Genomic DNA, 13761 nt, shown 5'->3' with positions numbered 1-13761 from the left:
AAAATGTTTTCAGTATCTTAAAAATGACTGCTACCAAACAACACAATTTGTACCTTTAAATATGCAATAAGTGGATGTATTCTGGCCGTATTCACCAGTCGTATTATGCCTGGGACCACTTAACACCTAAACCATGTTACGAGCGCCTCGGTGTCCCCCCTGTTGGAATTGGAAGCGGTGGGGGGAGACCATGAAGCCTGGTCATCCTGTAAAATGGATGGATGAAACTTTACATAATTTGGACTGTGAGAGAAAGTATCCCTAGAAAAAAGGTCACCACATACATAGCAGGCCGTTTACAAGTCATTTCACTTTTATTGTTAATGTAAATGCTATACAAATACCTCATGTAGTGCTGGTTTTTGGTGGCTCTGGTGTTAAGCAGAGTTACAATGCCATATACTGTAACGACAAGCTAGACAGACAGTCCCATTACAATGTGTTTGTGAGCGAGGGCAAACAGGAAGTGTCACAGCTAAAAAAATATATATTTTTTTTAATTTAAGTGGTGCCAATTTTATCTGTGTTGGTCCAAATTTGGCAGGCCATGTATGGGAAACACTGATAAGTGCACTGTTGTATGGATGTTCACATCACAGCATGGATGTTCTGCTCCCCCAAAATAATCACATTTCACATCAGATCCAGCAATAAGCCACCTTCACCTTTCACACCGAACACAGCAATGTTTGTGTTGGCTCGTACTCCTGGTGATGGACTGCTGCCTGGGGGCGGGCTCTCTCTGCCACGAGCTTCATGCTCTTGGGGGCTGCCCCGCGGCAGGCGGTGCTCTTGTGCTCTGCTATGGGTACCTCTATGGGTTTGATGCGGGACAGCCAGTTGGCGTGGCGTCCGCAAGTCTTTTGCCCCCGTGGGGGTTGGGAGGGCTCAGGTGGTCTGGGCTGGGCCCACGTTGCCCTCCGGAACACAGGGGCAGTGCTGCACAGTCAATGATGTGACCCACTGATGTCTTTTCTCTCTTTTTTTTTTTTTTTTGTCCGTCATCCTAACAATGTTCTGTTCGGTGCTTTTAAAAAAAAAGTTTGCAATGCAACTTGAACAGCAGCATACTAGACTCCCCTGTTGTAAGCAAAGCTGTTCTGGGAAAACAATCACACCGTTCACCCATACTGCATGACTAAGATGCCAAACAGGACAAAAAAAAAAAAAAGACATGTTTGATTGCATGATTGATGATTAATTTTATGTTCATGCTAAAAAAAAATACAGTTACAATGATGCCTAAGAGTGCGGAACAGGGAAGTAGTGAATTTCCGAAATAGGCGCTATTATCGCATGATTTCATAGAAGGCTTATGCAGCAATTGTGTTTTGATCTGGCAAATCTTAACCAACTTTGATCAGTTGTAGAATTACAGCTTCTGCTTGGACATTAACATGGCGGCAGCTGTTGAACTCCAATTTTTAAAAAAAGAAGACAAACGTCACAAGCAAACGCGTGACAGTGGAAACGCAGAGTGCGCAGAGGTCATGTGCAGGACTGCAAGGTTCCTGCCTCGCGCACTGCCACGTCCATAGTATGTACAGTATATTATTAGTCACAGCAGCAATGCCATAGCTCACAGTCTGATTGGCTTCTGGCTGCCCTGCGCCCACGAGACAGCTTTTCTCTTAAACGAGAAATACCGCACGTTTTAATCTTGCGAGACCTCATGACATCCCTAGACATTATTAAGGAAAACAAAAATGTAAAAAACTATTAAATAATACAGATACAAGAAGGGGCGTGGTTACGCTGTGCTTTGGCTGCGAACACAGCAGGGACAGCAGTGTAGCGAGTCGTGAATGAAGTCATTGCACTCCACACAGAAAATACTGTGACAGGACGGGCAGGTGAACATCTACAAACAGAGATGGAGACATCACGAGTTCAAAAATACTATTAAGGAGGTCCAAACATTATACAACAAACATTGACATGACATGACCATGTTTACTTAAAAAAAATGTAAGATCAAATACTTATTTTCCCCACTGCACATGTATGCTGTGTATGCGTTACATCAAGGATCATCACTGTGTTTGTCATGAAATATGTTGTTATTATATTACGTTATTACATGAGATTATTTCTTAGGAGTACTATTGGCTCATTCATTGAAAACATTTACATTTTTTACTGAAGTGCATCTACTTGTATATAGGAAGTCATCAACATGCTGCACTTACACTTTTATCTTTCAGTTCTCCCTGACAGGACGCACAGAACCTGAAATCAATCACATCAAGATGTTACACATGTAATTCCACCTTCTTTCACAAATAAATCTTTCAAACATGAATAAAAACTTTATAGTTAGGGCTAAAGCTGATTAAACGTTTTTCAAAGTAGGAAAAAGGAATGTATAGGAATCTATAGTTTATTGCGGTTAACTGGCACCAGACCCAACCTTAAGTGAATTTCCGCAGAGTAGGATTCCTTAATTAAAAATTGAAGATTTTTGTAGTCAGAGCATTAGAAAACCTTTTTAAGACCGTCGACATACGTTTTTTATAGGGATGATTGTGGCTGTTGTCATTCTGGTGATCAAGTTTGGTGTTTGTGTGTCTCACCCAACCTTACTGACACCTAGTGACCAGTGTAGACTACTACATATCCTCACAAAATATTTGAATGAGTTTTCTGAATGCCTAATATTTGTATTTTACTCAAGCCATTTTTGTACTTGAACATGTTTAATTTAGGGGGGAAAAAAAAGTCAAATCTGCTTAAATATGCATATTTTTGGACTAATATTAGGCCGTATTGAACCACAATATGTTGTGAGAGGTAGAGTATGAAAATATTATTTGACTGACAGCTGTCAATTGCTTTTTTTTCCTTCGTATAAATCCAATTGTGATTAATCGCACAATGGTCTTAGTTAACTCACAATTAATCACATGTTCTCTTTAAAAAGCTTTTTTTTTTTTACATTGTAATAATACAACAGCAGAAAACGATGCTTACTTTAAAGAAATGTTTATTTATGTTTGTTGTTCAATTGTATTAAATTAAAGAGAATAATAAATGTTTTTTCCGAATGTTCTCTGTAATACTCAACAGAAGATATCCTTAAAAGATATCCTGAAAGCAAAACCGTGGAAACTTTGAAGCAAAAACACTGATGTCATTCTAACATAAAATGACGTCTAACCACACGTCACCGCTCTAACCCCTTAAAACCTAGGCTTAAGAGACTTTCTAGAAAGACATAGCCAAATAAATAACATCGGACTGTACTGTACAAGGTGAACATGGATGATGCTGGTATGAAAGTAAAATACTTTGATGGTTACTGTAGATGAGAACATGAACATATTTACTACTCACTTTGTTTTTCTATGCCGCTTATCCTCATTAGGGTCATAAGCGTATGCTGGAGATTATCTTAGCTGACTTTTAGCGAGAGGCGGGGTACACCCTGGACTGGTCGCAAGCCAATCGCAGAGCACATATAGACAACCATTCACACCTGCCGAGTCTCCACTTAACCTAACATGCATATTTTTGAAATGTTGGAGGAAACCGGAGTACCCGCAGTTGAAATATTCGAGAAATGTGTTGAAATCTATTCACCAACTGACGATCGAACCAGCAACCATGAGGTTGAATAAGCAGAATGTCAAATGTGATGTTAAGTGCAAAATAAATTGTAAAACTTCCACCAGTAAGGGGCGCCAAATAAATAGCCCATTCATTTTCAATTGGAAAATTCTCACAGAAAATATGAAATTACATTAAATGTGGGAAATTTTTTAAAGTCTTGATAGATAGCCAACGTGTCCTGAATGAGCTGAACATTTTGACGTTGGATTGCTTTGAATTGGTTGAGAAATGTGGGACGAGTTAGCTGACAAAAAATGAGGCAGAAGTAGAAAAAGCAGAGGAATAAATAGATGAAAAATTATGTAGAATTTTATGTGTGGGAATGCTGACGAGTGACAAACACTGAGCGCAGTAGCCATGTCTGTCCAACTAACGTTCCATCTGCAATGCGTTCCGGTTCTCCAAACTACGGGGACAAGCGTTGAATTTGTATCGACGCATTTTGGCAGCCTTTGAGACAACTAACCTGTTTTCTTGGAGTTTTTCTACCGGGCTTTCAATGAAGACACACAGGGGGAAGAGGTGGTGAAAAGCTCTGGCCAGGTGAGGAGCCGACACCAGAGTCAAACCTCGGGGACAAAATAACATTTATGAAAACATGGCACTTTATTGAAGATAAAGCATATTCTGAGCAATACCAACAATGACAGTGATGTATCACGCAACAGAAGTCAGCATTATCAGCATTAGTAGTCATTTGTGTCGTTACTAATTCACACACAGTCAAACTGAACCAGTCAGACATACCACAGACTTTACATTCCACTGGGAGCTCCATGTACTTGGCATGGCACTGCGGACAAAAGTATCCTCCGAGAGAGAGACCTGGATCAGTGCTGCCATCCAATAGACTTTGAGACAAAAAAAAAACTATTGTCAACAGTACTTTAACAGTTTACGTGTATGTTTAAACGTTCTGGTCACTCATTATCTATGTGGTACTTTCGATCCGGGACGACCGGTGAAGAGCAAAACGCGGCGAGTAATTGATACAGCCATAAAAATAAGGTGGCACAAATTAAAACTCCATGTTGGACTACACACTCTCGTATTTGCAGTGGTTTACTTACGCCATGCTGAAAGAAGGTTTGGCATCCTGATCAGTCAGAGAGCCACACGTATGCTGAGGAAACCCTAATGGAAGACAGAGTAAAACAGTGTCACTTTGACAAATACACAAATCTTCAGTACATCTACATCCATGTGCTAATGCAAGATGTGATCAATCATAAGCACGCACCACAGTATGGGATTGGCCAAAACTCTGACTATCTTAAATTGTTTCCTATTTTAAAACAACCAGAGCTGAACAGAATAAAAAAAGAACATAGTGCAAAGACAAAGCAAGCAGTCCCCACCAATATTCCATCACACTGAAAACTAGTTGAAGCAATTTCAGTAAAAAGTATATGTGAATACTGAAACGAAATGTAGAATGAATGTTGAAATATCCTTGAAATGTGTTGAAAGCTATTCATCAACTGAGGATCGAAACATATCAGCAGAATGTTGCATTATGTTAATGTTAAATGTAAACTTAATTCCCACCAATCATTTTCAATGGGAAAAATGTCACATTATGGAAAATCTAGGATTTTTTTTTTTTTTTTTTTTTTAGAAAAGCCAGTAGGGGGCACCATTTAATTTATCCATTCATTTTTACCAGACTAAAAAGGGCTGTGAAAAGTAAAAATGCAGACTGAATGTTGAAATACATAACTAAGGTTAATGATTACAGCGCGATCGAGGACCAAACCAGCAACCATCAGGTTGGAAAACAACCACTCTACCTCCTGAGCCATGTCACCCTGTAGAATAAGCAAAATGTTATGGAATAAGGGGCACCAATTAATTGCCCGTTCATTTTCAATGGGGGAAAAATGTCACAGAAAATTTGAAATTAAAAATGTGAGATTTTTTTAAAAAGCCCTGATAGTCAACATGTCCTGAATGAGCTGAACATTTTGATGTTGGATTGGTTTCCATCGGTTGTGAAATGTAGACGAAAAATGAGGCGGAGTAAGAAGAAGAGGAATAAATGGATGAAAAATGGTGTTGAATTCTCAGCATACACACAATAACTAAAGAAGCGAATTTGTGTAGAAATTGTGAGTGGATGCCGATGGGCTGAATGCTGTACAGAAAATGTAGAATTACGGGGATTTTTTGGGATGCAGAAAATAGTTATCCTGAAAGTTTTTATGCTGGAATGATATCAATGGCTTGAGGAATTTCGGAAAAATGGTGGGCTCAGTGGGAACAGAGTAACGGGACTACAATGCTATCATTAGTGACGGTGCGTACTGACCCATACGTATTAAAGAGCATTCCGATGATGAACTGGCGGGGGGAGGTTTCACATGCAGCATCAGCAGCAGCTCTTTGAAATGGCTCTCATCCAGGATGACATGGTACGATCCACCAGTCTCCCTTGTCAACATGGTACACACCCGAACCTCTGCTGACAGGCCAATGACAGACACCCGCACCTTCAATGACTTGAGGGTCTGATGATGGCAAGATAAAGCAGTTAAAACAAAAATTATTATTTTTATTTCCAATAAATATCAATCAAAATGAAAGACGCTACAGGAGCAGTGTATAAGAGGTGAAGTGGCATGATCTCTTTAAAAAGCTAGAAATACTACACTAACAGTACATAGCTTAAATAGGACTGCGGGTACAGTGGTAATGTCACCTGAATCATCTCATAGATGTTGGCGGGGTCACATGTGGTGAGGCTGCTGAGGATGATGAGAATCTCCCGGCTTGTATGTCCAGGCATGTGTCTTTCATGTAAAGACAAGAGAACTACGTCAGCTACAGGAAAAAAAAAGAATCTCACGTGATACAACACAAGCACAATGGAAACCTACTTGAGTGTTTGCAAAGCCAAGTTGAGGGAATTGTACAGGGATGGTTCTCCTAGACACACAGTGTCCACCGCTTTCTTCAGAGCAGCGATGTGCTTCTTTGGATTTCCTGTTGGTTGAGCAAAAGTTATTTAGCGAGGATCGTCATCAAGTACTACTGTTGTTTTAATTTACATTTGGTTGTGTGAGGTTTTGTTGATGTGTTGTTTCACAGTAAATAGTTGCAAATGTACAAATACACACAATCAGGTTGGACCTTTTTGTCTTTTGTCTGAGAGAAGGCTTTTTTTTGTGTTTTTTGTTGCATATGAATAAAACCATATATACACTCAACACTTCATATGATTATATGTTTACATTAAAAAGTCATTTTACATGTATTTTGGTCAGAAATCAATTTCAGCATTCATTCATTCATTCTTTTTCTATGCCGCTTAATCGTCATTAGGGTCGCGGGGGTATGCTGGAGCGGCTGTTTTTCCTGTGTTTTGTCTTACCTGCTAGGTCAGTGAGCTTCTCAGCTCGTTTATTCTTTGTGACGATAATTCCCACCTGGGTACATAACACATCACACACATTGGCTGGCATTATACCTTTTACATAACTCTGGCAACCCACCACCACCACAAATTGAAATAATCGCTATCATTAACGTTTACCTGGCTGATGGGATTTTGGTCAAAGTACTCGTCGATAAAAGCTTCCATCAGCTGAAGGAAGATGAGAGACATGTCTGCATTTGTTTATTGTGTCATTTGCTGGTATTAAGAGCGACAGCGACGAGACAATAGTAAAAACCAACCTTCACAGTCGCAGTGAGACGGTTGGGTTTTAAGTCTTGATCCTCCATACTTCTGGAGCAGTCGATCACTACAAAAAGATGACGCATCTGCAAGACAGGATGCTATGGTTGATCCTTAAATCACACAGCAGTGCAACCCACCTGAAATTACTTCACAATGAGTACTAAAACAGCGAAGTCTCCAAATAGTTATGTCTTTATTGTTCACACTTCTATGAGAAGTACAGTTTATCTGTCTCCAATTCCATCCATGGACAAATGCTGTGTGCCTCCTAAACACTACGGGGTGATTTTCAGGTGAAGAGTAGATAGTGATACCTTCACTCCTGCCTTCTGCATGTTGTTGCTGATGTCACTAACAGTCGTTTTAGGGCAGGGGTCTCAAACTCAATTTCACTGGGGGCCAGTGGAGGTAGAGTCTGGGTGAGGCTGGGCCATATCAAGTATTGGGAGTAGGGCTGGGAATATCAGGGTACCTCACGATATGATACAATTCACAATACATCCATGTGATAACACCACTGTTAGTTCAGTGTTGGTGTTTACTTGCCCCTGTAAGTATGGAAGTAACACTGAGCTTGCCCGGATGTTGTGGGCTGCAGTTACACCACTCTTTGATGTCCAGTTGCGGGCCGCAAGATACGATTTGTTGGGCCGCAAATGACCCGCGGGCCGCGAGTTTGAGACCCTGTTTTAGGGTCTTTCTTTCCAGCTTTCCCAATGTTCCTGTCATCAACTGCTGACATTTTCCTTGGTCTACCTGTTGTACGTCTGTTAGTACATCAGGGGTTTATTTCTTCTTCAAGACATTCCAAATGTTTGTAGTGGCTATGATCAATGTTTGTGCAATGCTTCTGATTGATTTTCTGTCTTCTCTCACATTCACAATTGCTTGTTTTTCACCGGTAGACAGCTCTCTGGGTTTCATGTTGTTTTCACCTCTAAATGCAGGCTACACAGGCAAAAAACTATCCTACCCAATCTGAAACTGGTGTTTGGTGTTAAAATAGGTTTGATATGTTTCTACGCAACAGGGATGTGCTCAGAAGTCATGCCGTGTATTAAAAGTGTGTTCTTCTGAAATGTTGTGACACTTATTAAACAGATGGCTTTTTATTTTATCATATGCTTTAAAATATTGAATTATTTAATCTTGTGTGGTTTTAATTTGTCTTCATGCTAGCGTAAACATGCGTGGTCTTCTTCTCTTGTGACTATGCTTATCATCAGGTGACACTTGAAGAAAATACTACAAAGTTATCCAACAAAAGGTTGAACTCACCATTCCAAGTCTGACTTGGCCACAGCTTTTTATTATCCTGCAAAGACAGCAATGACATACAATTGAAATACTTAGTTTGAATTTAAAATGATGCTGAAACATCTAAACGTAATGCAAATAAACCTTCCTTTTTCAGGTCAATAGAGATCCTTGTTTTTTTTTTTTTGTTAGGCTATGTCCACACAAACATGGATATTTTAAAATGGCACATATTTCTATGCATTTTGTCCTTTTGTCCTCACACAAACATAGGTTTCTGTCCTTAAAAACTGAGCCTTTGGCAGACTCCGTTCAGGGTGAAGATTTTCAAAAACTGTTGCTTAAGTGTTTGTGTGTAAAATGTCGTGTGATTTCATTTTGTGCAGTGGTAGACTTACAGTATAATACGCACATGTAATAAAAAAAAAAATGTTTGGTACAGTGTTTGATTGCAACCTAAACTTTAAAAGCACAACACTGTCGTTTCTTTTTGTCATTTTTGTAATGTCACAAACAAGACGCCGCCACTTGAGTGCTCTGAGATGGGGGGAAGGGCCCACAGTAGCATCCGCTGCTAGTTGTGAAGTGCGATACACTCTTTCATGTCAGTGTCTCACAACTTTTACATGTTTATGCCTTTGTCTCATTGATAATGTATATCGTCAAGCATTAAGATTTCACACTTTGATCGGCGGTCCTTGAACGCACCTCAGTTACGTGCTATGAGATGCAAATTGAGAGCCTCTCCATTTTAGTCTAGAAAGGTCTCTTCACTTGATTTGCTGCCAGTCGCTTATTTTGAAAAAGAGTATTTAGAGGGGTCTGATTCAAAGTCTAAGTCAGCAACACTGATCAGTCCTTCTACAGCTCCTTATTCTCTAACATGCAATGTGCGTATGAGGTGTGTCAAGAAGCAGAGCTACACAGACTATGTGTTTATGAGTGAGGGCGAACAGGCAGCAGCAAATATATTTGCGGTGGCCCAAATTTATTTCGGTGAGGTTGTTTCATAACTGAGACAAGATTATGCTGATTCTGTGTGCCTTCATCGTTTACATGACAGATCTGCGTTAAGAACAGTTAAAATGATGGCAAACTGATATCATAATGGTAAGGCATTTAAGTCTATGAACGCTTCTCTCACATACCTTTCCCTTTTGGACTGGAACAGGATCTCTTCCACTGAGGCTTTGAGCGATCCTGATTCATCCTCCTTCAAAACTTCCCTGTTAAGAGGTGAAGCAAATATATGAACCAATAAAAATCGTATGTCTGAACATATCATTGAGTCGATCTGGTCTCACACTCTTACCATGTCCTCTCATAGCCACCTTCCCAGCGTTTTGCTCTCTCTGGCTCGTCTTCCATGATGCTTATATTCCTACTAAAAAACACACAACAAAGATTACATCAGTCATCACAAAATCACGTGGTCTTGTAAAAGAAATATCAAACAATGCACTCATCCATACATCAACAGGACAATAATCGCTCACCACTTTGGGTTTAGACTTGGACAGCTTCACTCTACCACGCTTTTTGAAAAAAAACAGTACATCAATTATTAATGCATATTGTTTCATGGTTAAATAGGGCTTGTTATTAGTCCAAAAATATGCATATTTAATATTTAAGGAAATTGTACATATTTTTTTGCCCAATGAAATATTTAGAAGCACAAGAATGGCTAAATGAAGTAAAATACAAATATGAAGCATTCAGAAAATTCAAAGACATTGTGATGATATGTAGTATTCTACACTGGTCACTTAGGTGACAGTAATGTTACTGTAATGTTCGGAGAAACAAGCAATTCTCATGGTCGGGTCTGGAACCAATTAGTGTAGTATTACTGTACTACACTTGCTCTCTCCACACAGTATAGTTATATCTATGTCTATTTGTACACATATATGTATATTCAAACAGGCAGTGGAGCTGGCAAGCTATTGAGGAACACAAACCAGTAAAATATTATATTGTAAAAGAAACAACAACAAAACCGGCATCAAATACTCGATAGGTATCGGGTACTGAGCAAATAAAACAATCCTATCCAATTACGGACTTACTCTCGTTATAACACATACATTGCATTATTATTACTATTATTATTGTTATTATTTAGGCTGAAGTCCATTGCATTACAGCAGCGTTTTCAAATTGTCAAGAGTAGCTGCGTCGTTGTGGGGTTCTCGTCCATAAATTGACCAACAATAATCACCATCTATTCTGGTAGATACTTTTGTTACCTGCGATGAAACTTTAGAACACTTTAGGATCTTGTAGAATGTTACTGGTCTATTTTCTCCTTCTTTCTTTCCATTTAAGCAGCGGTGCCTCACTTTATACCTCCGTAGAAACATCAACTCGTAAAAAAAGTGTCCGCCCGTCCAATTCCCTTTTTACCTTTTCCACAAAACTACTGATATTATAAATAAAAATTATTCATAAAATAAATACGTGATATTTTTTGTAAATAAATACGACTAATTAATCTCAAAGATGTGTAGCATTGTTCATTGTGTAAACGTATTTGTTATTTTAAAACGCAGTCAACTCGACGCTTTTTTAGCAGCACAAATGTACTTTGAATTGATGCAAAATTTGTTCATGGACATTAATGAACAAAGTTTGGATTTGAGGGTTGGGGGGGACACAACTGGCTTGACTTGGAGGGGGACAAGGAGTTGAAGAGAGAGGGCGGGGACATAACACACGTACACACACGCCCCCACTAACAACGACTCAAATGTTCTCGTAAATGACACCTCTGAGATTAAATACTAAATCTTTCTGACCTGACCCAGGCCTAACATGTGAACATGTTATAGTGGCACATGAACACTAACAAAGTACCATTTTCACAATTTCATCATTTTGTAAATCACCTCAATATATTTTATACAAGGTTTAAAATAGTAAAATAAAATTACATTAAGTAATAACTTATTTAAATTAATATATTTAATGAATACATTAATTAAATGTCTCGTATTCTTTATACTATGATATGAAATACACTACTTTTTAAAATTCACCAGACACAGGTGAATTTGCACACAGGCCTGGGTCTGTATTCACAAAGCTTCTCAGAGTCCTCTCAGAAAGCTCCTAACTTATTTTAAGAGTGGTTAAAGAAGTTCCTGAGAGCAACTCTGAGCAAGGCGGGGACAGAAACTTTTATCTTAGTGAGGAGGCGTGGTTGATCCGGTTGCTAGGTATTGCGCAGTCTAAGAGCTCTGATTGGTTGTTACAAAAAGCAGAAAAGACCAAAATAGAAAGAAAAATGCGCTCCGCGCTCCTCGTTATGAATGGACTGTCAAATCAAGCGATCACCTATAACTTGGACTGTATTAAGAAATGGGTTCTTGTGACATTAATTTTATGTCACGATGATGAAACTCAGCTAAATGAAATTAATCATGACTCAGCTTCAAAATGTTTGAATGTACCTCATTCAAGTGCCCGTTATATTGATATGCTGATTGTAATGTTTACTGTCCATGCTGGTAATTTTACTAGTTAATATATTTGATCAGCTGTCAGCCATTCCTGTGGTTGCTGACTCATAGGCTTCTTAAAAGGCCTGAGAAGCTTTGTGAATAACTTTTATCTTATCAAGTAAGACAAATCTTAGAATCCAAGGAATTCTCAGATTAGGAATTCTAGAGCTATTGTTAGCCTTAGGATGCTTTGTGAATAGGGGCCCTGAATTATACTCAGTATCGGATAGGAAACAAAATAAGTGGTATCGCACATCACTAATGAACATAGTCTCCTGGCCAACTAACGAAACACAGGTGAGCAAGTCCCGGTGCTCATTGACTGACACAGGAGACAGCCAATCCCACGCTAGCATTAAAACGGTTGAGCCAATTGATGAGCTTGTGAGCGGTTTAAAGGGAAACGGGCTTCACTAGAGCCGCTGTTTTCCGCTTGGTGCTGGTGACAGACTTCAATATTTTCCAAGCGTGTTTTACATGAATTCATGAAAGAAATGGTAAGAACAGGTGAACTGTTATATGCCAAAAACCTGTATATATACAGTTGTATATACTGTATATATATATATATATATATATATATATATATATATATAGTTATAGTTATATAGTCATCACCTTGCCTTTCACCTTTCACAGTATTCATAGTTTTTCAAAAATATATTAATGAACCATGCTGTTTCATGGTTGAATACACCCTGTTAATAGTAAAACAAATTCTATATTAGCAAATTTTACATATATTTTGTCTGAATTAAGCATTTTCAAGCCTAAAAATGGCTAAATGAAGTAAACTACGAATATAAGGCATTCAGAAGACACATTTGAAGAAGTTGTGATGAAATGTAGTATTCTACACTGGTCACTAGGTGTCAGTAATGTTACTCTAATGTTGGGTGAGACACACAAGCACCAGACTTGCCAGAACAACAGGCTTTTATTGCAGGTTTGAATGATCTCACAACAGGCACTGTTGTGGTCGTAACCCACGCCAAGCTGAAACTCAACTCTGAACCCCCGACGTCACTTTCTGTCCACTCCCCAACTCAGTTCCCCAAGCACCGGACCACATTTACAGCAATTCACATGAGCACAAGTCTTATTTATGTCTTAAATGTCTTATTTTTTCTTAATACGAGCGTAAAGGTGTTATTTTCTGTCTAGAGGGCTCTAATAATGTAAAAAAAAAACATATTTAGAAGAATAAAACAAGAATAAGATTGCAATTTTAGGAAATGTGGGTTGGGTAAAGGTTATATTACAATAATAAAGTCAAAATATTATGACAAAAAAGACATATAGTTAATTGAAAAAATGTACAAGAAGAAAGTTCAAATATTTGTAAAAAAATAAAACATAAAAATGGCAAAAAAAAACCCCAAAAAACTTGTCACCAATAACACAAAGCTGAGATGCAGGCTGTTTTTTCTTTAAATATAAAAAATCTCAGCACATCTACACGGGTTGGTTTAGAAAATGGAAAATTGGCGCCCGCATCCTTTTCCATATGCGCCCCTCGGTGGAAAAAAGTTTGGCTCTCTACCGTTAAAAATCACTGGATGGGCAGCTTCATTGATAGTCACCCAGCAGCATTGACATGTAGTATGTAACTACGATAAATGTACGACTAATTTATATCAAAGCTGTGTAATATTGCATATATGTTACATTGTTGGCAATGGTTTAGTTTATTTTGAACACGCATCAAAA

General features: G+C 38.6%; 1 protein-coding gene across 2 annotated transcripts; it reads right to left on the bottom strand.

Annotated features, from left to right (window-relative positions):
* Positions 1-137: 137 nt before the first annotated feature.
* On the bottom strand, positions 138-10909 carry gtf2h2 (general transcription factor IIH, polypeptide 2). Of its 2 annotated transcripts, XM_054774874.1 has the most exons (16): positions 10798-10909; positions 10042-10080; positions 9858-9929; positions 9694-9771; positions 8567-8603; positions 7285-7371; positions 7142-7192; positions 6980-7034; positions 6486-6591; positions 6308-6398; positions 5918-6116; positions 4680-4743; positions 4357-4460; positions 4076-4178; positions 2190-2229; positions 138-1861 (listed from the first exon to the last, which is right to left on the bottom strand). In XM_054774874.1, the coding sequence occupies exons 3-16, from the start codon at positions 9911-9913 to the stop codon at positions 1751-1753; spliced, it is 1182 nt and encodes a 393-aa protein (XP_054630849.1). In that variant the 5' UTR covers positions 9914-9929; positions 10042-10080; positions 10798-10909; the 3' UTR covers positions 138-1750. The 2 variants fall into 2 exon arrangements, with proteins under 2 accessions (XP_054630849.1, XP_054630850.1); XM_054774875.1 differs by lacking the exon at positions 10042-10080.
* Between the last annotated feature and the right edge of the window lie 2852 nt (positions 10910-13761).

The sequence above is a fragment of the Dunckerocampus dactyliophorus genome, chromosome 4 (assembly GCF_027744805.1).
Source record: "Dunckerocampus dactyliophorus isolate RoL2022-P2 chromosome 4, RoL_Ddac_1.1, whole genome shotgun sequence".
Classification (NCBI taxonomy): domain Eukaryota; kingdom Metazoa; phylum Chordata; class Actinopteri; order Syngnathiformes; family Syngnathidae; genus Dunckerocampus; species Dunckerocampus dactyliophorus.
The sequence above is the reverse complement of the archived record's forward strand: the minus strand, read 5'-3'. Positions and strand labels throughout refer to the sequence as shown.